Source organism: Camelina sativa, chromosome 11 (assembly GCF_000633955.1).
Source record: "Camelina sativa cultivar DH55 chromosome 11, Cs, whole genome shotgun sequence".
Classification (NCBI taxonomy): Eukaryota; Viridiplantae; Streptophyta; class Magnoliopsida; order Brassicales; family Brassicaceae; genus Camelina; species Camelina sativa.
The window spans coordinates 20,989,585-20,996,180 of NC_025695.1; the positions used below are offsets into that span (position 1 = coordinate 20,989,585).

General features: G+C 32.8%; 1 protein-coding gene across 2 annotated transcripts; it reads right to left on the minus strand.

Moving 5' to 3' along the window:
• On the minus strand, positions 1,191–4,662 carry LOC104723956 (bifunctional purple acid phosphatase 26). 2 transcript variants are annotated; one of them, XM_010442386.2, is made up of 9 exons: positions 4,564–4,662; positions 4,008–4,411; positions 3,569–3,680; positions 3,135–3,361; positions 2,660–2,798; positions 2,330–2,550; positions 2,124–2,245; positions 1,588–1,749; positions 1,191–1,513 (listed from the first exon to the last, which is right to left on the minus strand). In XM_010442386.2, the coding sequence occupies exons 2-9, from the start codon at positions 4,374–4,376 to the stop codon at positions 1,438–1,440; spliced, it is 1,428 nt and encodes a 475-aa protein (XP_010440688.1). In that variant the 5' UTR covers positions 4,377–4,411; positions 4,564–4,662; the 3' UTR covers positions 1,191–1,437. The 2 variants fall into 2 exon arrangements, with proteins under 2 accessions (XP_010440688.1, XP_010440687.1); XM_010442385.2 differs by lacking the exon at positions 4,564–4,662 and having other exon boundaries at positions 4,008–4,557.

Sequence of the window (6,596 nt, forward strand, 5' to 3'; positions counted from 1 at the left end):
GAGGATTGATCATCGACGGCCTGCTTCTGCTCACTACATTTGTACAGAGGTTTGCAATGTTCTTCATAGATTTTGTTGGAACTGCAATAACATCCTGTCACTATCTCTCTCTTTGTCTCTCTCTTAGAGTAAAAATTAATAAACTGAGAAAGTGTTCTACTCTGTGGTTAAGTATTGCTTTGGATACAATACCATTTTCTGGTCTTCTAACAGTTAGCTGTTTGACTGCGGCCACATTTTATGTAATCTTACTGAATCATATCTGGTGCCAAATCTCAAAACAGTCCGTTCCTTGCATCTGTTATTTACACAAGACACATAAAGATCACAATGTAAACAGACATCAGAACAATAAGCTCTGGCACGTAAATCACAGTCAGCTTTCAACATAGGCAGTCTAATGTATCAAATCATCTGCAGTGATGCTTTACAGTGTAATTTGATGTCCCTAGGAAGTAGTTTATATATCTTCCGTAAGTCTTTCATATGAACGCAACTTAATTGAATTCCTAGAACTCACCAAATCATTTCATAAATTTACCAAGTCGTGAACATATATAGGAAGACGTATGCACCACCCCATGGTCCCCATCCCATACTAAATCAAACAGTGTAATCGTATGCACACCCCATAATCTACATACGATTGAACAAAGCACAAACAAACGAGAGTTGATATAGGCTTGGAGAATTAACAACGTCGTGCTTGTCGTTGGCCATAAAGAGACTTCCTAAATTGACCCGCTTTAGTCGAATCAGATCATGTTTCAAACCCGGGAGAGAGTTTCATGTATGTTTCTTTGGACAAACCTCCATGTAAAAACACATCGTGGTCGTCTATTTACTGGACTTCTCAACTCTTTGCCGCAGTTTCACTCAATAGAACATGTATTGTAGACATCTCTTCCTTTGGAACAAAGTTTTCTTGAACATACTCTTTTTTTCTATTCGACGATTTCCAAGTAACTAATCTAGCTTTATAATGTTTAAGGGATCTGTCAACGTTATTCTCCAAGTAACATATTACATACAACTATACAAGTCAATTATAACGTATGCACTACATACACACTACTAGCATATAACAAGAGAAAATATCATGACATATTATCCCTAAGAAGTTGAAGTAGTATTTTCATAATTTCATATTAATTTCAGTTGCCACCATCTTGCAGGGGTTTGAAGCTTGATAATGCAAACCATGTGGAAAATTTCCTTAACACAGTTATACGGAATACATTATTCACTAATCTAAAATCCCAGACGTAGACGGAAAGAATACATAATTCCAATTCCTTCATACTCCAAATGGCATCAAACTTAGCGGGAAAGAAAAGTAACAACATATTATAAGCTTCCCTTATTCAATAACAAGTAATCAAGATTTGGTGAATGAATCTTCACACTTCAATCAAAAGCATGAGGCAATTTATTGAATCAATTGGCAATCCTGTTAGCCACAACACTCTTGATATAGTGCTTCTTAAGCTTTCTCCGTCGAATATTATTTCCCCTGCGTATTATTTTCACTTAGCTCTGCATCTACACAGTTACTAAGATTACTAAAGTGAGAATAAGAAAACTTACCAGTACTGGTTGTGTAACACAAATTCATCCGTTGCTACTTTCTTCCCATCATCATTGCGGTTCCAGTGGTATATGGCGTGTGTTCGGTTCTTTATCTCCAGAGTAGAGTGGCCGTAGCTAGCTTCTCGAAATGCAGAATAATCCGGCTGTGGTTCCCTAAAACTGAAACAAAAAGGCCACACTGTTCTCACTATCCAATAATATAAATACTACACATAACCATGCACCACTATTATCATTATGATCAGTTCTGAAGATGTTCAGCGGCTCAACTTTTAGATATAGGTCTACTGTATGACTGAATGTAGCCAACTGGAGTTATTTAGATTTAGTTAGACAGCAGTTTACTGAGGTCTGGGTTTATAAGGATTTCTTGGCAGATTTAGTTCGACTGTGGTAGGCATTTGGTTGAGAGAGTCTGACAATTAATCTAGGCTCTCTAGTTTTGAAGAATTGGAATAAGAATAGCAGTTTCCTAGGTTCGTTCTTATCACACTCCAAAGCTCACTCTTATTAAATTTGTTCATGTCACTCACCTTGCCGCCAGACCTTCTTGATTTCCTCCATCTCCAACTGTGATATAAACTGGAGCCGATTTATCTGGAACTGGGAAACGATCTCCGCTTGACACGTTATACCGCACATTCGATATTCGGTACTGAGATGAAAGACAAAACAAAAGATTCTACTAAACACAATAAAGCACAAAATCTATGAGGAGTTTATGGTAACAAGCAAGTACCGATCTCTCGTAGGCATGAACATGCCCAGCAAAGATTACATCAACTTTGTGTTCGACAAACCACTTCTCAAAGGCTGCTCGCATGCTTTCACCCTCCATGAAGTGTGCTTCATTAGTGTTGTAAATTGGGACGTGCATCAGAACAATTAGCCAAGGAGTTTTCTCCCTGTCAACTCTTTTAAGCTCTTCACTAAGCCAGTGCCATTGTGGGGTATACTTCACTGCACAACAATCAGAAAAAGTTATGCTTAACTACTCATTGATGTAAATCTTTTTATTTTCTAAGTAACAGTTACAAGCAGGGATGTAATTGAGCAATTGAGATGTTACCAAATGGTGAATAGCTGGAGAGGACAATGATGTGAGCTGATGCACGCCTAACAGCATACCAGAGAGGATTGCTACTTTTTGAGGCTAAGTAAGGCGTAGTGTAACGCTGAAGGTAGTTCTTGAAAGGTGTCACTTCCCCCTGTCAATGTTTACATGTTTAAGAACTTTCAGGACGAACATTAACAGAAGTAAAGCGCAACAATCTGAATAGTGAGAAGGTACGACTAATAGCTATAACAAAAATTTCATGGTCCTATATGTTTAATCATATAAAAAATTCATGTAACCAACTCTTTTATCTCTTTTAAGCTTCAGTGTACTTTTTTAAGCACCTGTAACAATTGATCTATGTCAAAGAAATTGTTAAAGTGGAAGAAATGTAGCATTGGAACCACCATGGGACTCGAAAATTAAGGATAACCTATATGTCACTTGGGTAGGTAGTAAGACAGTGCATGATGACTCAGATGTATACCATGTATGGCATGTAATCAACTTCATGATTTCCTGCAGACCAGAGCCACGGTTGATAAGCGGTACTACGCTCCACAAAACGACCCCAGCTGTCCCATCTCACACCAACGTCGTTATACTGATATCTGTCAGCATAAGAAAGATCTCCAAGAAATAAGACAGCTTGAGCTCCACTCTGCATATAGTGTTCCAGTGTAGATAACGAGTTGAATGTTTGGCCCATATCGCCTACAGTTCGTAAGTTAAACTGAGTTTGGTTAGTACAGAGCCAGAGAAGCAAGTCAAGTATCTCTCGCTGAAGCAATAAATCAAGTTATCTCTGCAATGAATCTTAAAGAACGAAGTCTTGGAACAAGCACATATGCGTTTAGATCAATATACACCAGAAAGAAGATAAAGTAAATCTTTACAACAACAAAAAAAAACGTCATATACCTATTATACCAAACTTGTAGGAAGCATCTGGATGTACATGTGGTGGTGTAACAAACCAAAACTCCCGAGAAGATTCACCACTTTCGATCTTGTAATAGTATTTTGTATCATACTGACAACCAACATATATGGATTAGCATCATCCCAACAAATAACAGGTATTGTATAGAATCATCATGTACACACTTTGCCACACAAAATGAATATTTAATATCATTTCCACAATAAGCAAAACCTTCTTGTATTGTTACCTCAAGGACAGGGACAAGGAAGTAATGTAATCTAACCACCAAATACATACTAAGATCACATAACTTCCCAAGGAAAAAAACATTGATATTGATTCCACTTTCTAAATGCATACTAATGTACAGTGCAATAGACAAACAACCATTACACAGTTCCATAGCCACCAAGTCATCTTGGAATAGTTTTTTACCTCAAGGCCAGATACATGGCAGTGATGAACAAACCCAGATTTGTATTTGTAAAACGTGTAGTTTGAGTATGTCCCTTCAGCAGTAAACTCATACTTCCCTTGAACCGTACCGTAATGTACTTTACCCGAACCAGGCTCATCAGGTGTCACCCATGAGACGATAACAGCTTTACCATCATAGTCACCTTGAGTTATATGCACTTGTTGTGGAGCATTATACCCTTTTGGTACTTTGAAAACATAATGGTCAAGTGGGATATCAATGGCGGGCCATTCGGATCGGATAAAACTACTAGTGATTCCAGCATCTCCTCCGTAAAATAAGGCTGAGCTCAAGAACACAGAGAGTATCAGCAAATGATTCATCATCGCAATGAATCTCCCAAATCTTGATTCAGTTTAACCTGTCGTAGACAAAAAGGATTTGGATCTCTCTAAGTTACAATTGCAAATCCAATGCAAAAGCTGAGACCATAATAGAGTTGACAGATAGATTTAGAATCAATCAAATCTATGAATCAATCTGAGAAGATCGTTGAATGAGTAATAATAATACCTGCAAGTTGAACAAGACATTTGTTATTGATGAATGATAACCTCGTCAGATATGATTGGGAACTATTGGAGAAGGTGACACATACGTGGAGCTTTCTTATTGGCTGAGACTAATGGATTGGGTTTTAAGCATAAAAGCGCATAACGTAACCTTTTTTAACCAAGTTTTAATTTAATCTGTTAGAAATAGTTTGTGGTGTCAATAAGAATAGGTTAGTCTTGTCTCTAAAATTTTAGTAAACAAATTTTAAGTTTTTTTTTTCTTTTTTTTTACACGTCTATGGGTATTTAAATTTTATTAATATTAAGTGACTGTTTTTTTTTATTTTCACAAGAACTTGTTTTTCTTTAAGTGACTGTTTTATCAGCAATTTTTTGTTCTTATTATTTTACTACCAAAAAGTCTCTATCATCAATATCAATACAATAAAAGTACAGGGTAAAATATAAAGCTGACACCTTATTTAAAGACTTAACTAATCAAAACATTTTTGTTAATACACATCAGTTTTTTAACTTACCACATCAGTTTTTTTATTAAAAACATAATTTTTTAGAAGATAACCAATACAATTAAAAAAAAAATAGAGTTCATCATTTTAAAATTTTTGGATGACACATAGATTTTTAATTTTTAGAAAGAAGAACAAAAATATACAATATATATATATATATATATATATATATATATATATTTAGATTTTTTCTATAGTTGATATAGCATTATTAATTTGGAACTTTCAAATTTTACTTCTAACACATTGTTGATTACAAGTATTACAAAGAAAAAAAAAAGAAAAAGTGAAATCGATGATAGTAAAAAGTTTTATATAGACTATTTTAAGAGCTTTACTAGCCTAATGAAAATATAAATTCAAAGAAAAAAAGTATAAAAGCTGAAGTGAGCTCTTGAAATATGTAAACCTCTTTGAAAATGAAATCTAATGAAAACATAACAAATAAGAATACTTAGTTTAGTTTAAAGCATTTTAAAAGCTAACATCTCGTTAAAAATATGTACCAACAGAGTTAAGAGAAATAATACACCTCATTTTTATACTAAAATTTTAAAAAGTAGACAACAACTTTCATAATGAGTTCAATATGATTATTTCAGATTTGTAAATTATAGTCTCACTCTATAACATTAAATTATTAATCGAATATATCAAAGTAGAAAACATGTTTATAAATAAAAGTGACATGTATATCTATATATAAAAATTATATTTATAACGTGCGATTGCATTGGAATAATAGTCAAATTAATCTATACTAGTATTTTTGCAGCAACTTTTGACAAAAAAAATCATCTTGGAAACAGTTAGCATTCATTGCATTGACTTTAATATTATTTACGAAAAATTTCAAAATTAATTATAGGTAAGTTTTAAAAAAATAATGAAATCTTTCTACCTAATTCAAACATAAATATGTGATTCCTTTTCATTTTTATTTGAATTTATGTTTAAATTATCTTGAATTATTCTATAATACATTTAGTTAATAAAATTATGATTTTTTCCTGCATATATTACTCAACAAATGAACAAAAAATACGGGTACAATATCCCACATCGCCCAGAAATTTGGGCAGTGGTTCAAAATCATACTATAAACGGACCAAAATGATTCATAATACAAATGAGTAGAAAGTTTGATTGATCAGACATTCAAACTTAAAAAACTTTTATTTGGTTTCTTCCGTTTCTTTATTTTATAGATTTTTAAAAATTTGAATATTATCAATATTTAAAACTTTTAAAAAGTTAAATATTATAAATATTTATATTTTTTAGAAAGTTAAACTTTATAGAAAATATTAAAAATATTAATAATAATTAAATGTTATGAAGTTCGAATATTATAAATATTTGAATTTTATAAGAAGTTTAAATATTATAAATATTACAACTTTAAAAAAAATGAGAAGACCTTTAAAATATTAATAATTTATTTAAATTTTTACAAAACTTCAAATATGAGAAATACTCAACCGTAAGTATTATAAATATTTAAACTTTGTAAGAAGCG

Coding starts and splice junctions, on each gene's coding strand:
- LOC104723956 (XM_010442386.2), bottom strand. CDS start 4,376: ATGATGAATCATTTGCTGATACTCTCTGTGTTCTTGAGCTCAGCCTTA. Junction 1,750..2,123: donor CAAGAAGGTCTGGCGGCAAG/GTGAGTGACATG, acceptor TTTTTGTTTCAG/TTTTAGGGAACCACAGCCGG. Junction 1,514..1,587: donor GTGTTACACAACCAGTACTG/GTAAGTTTTCTT, acceptor AATAATACGCAG/GGGAAATAATATTCGACGGA.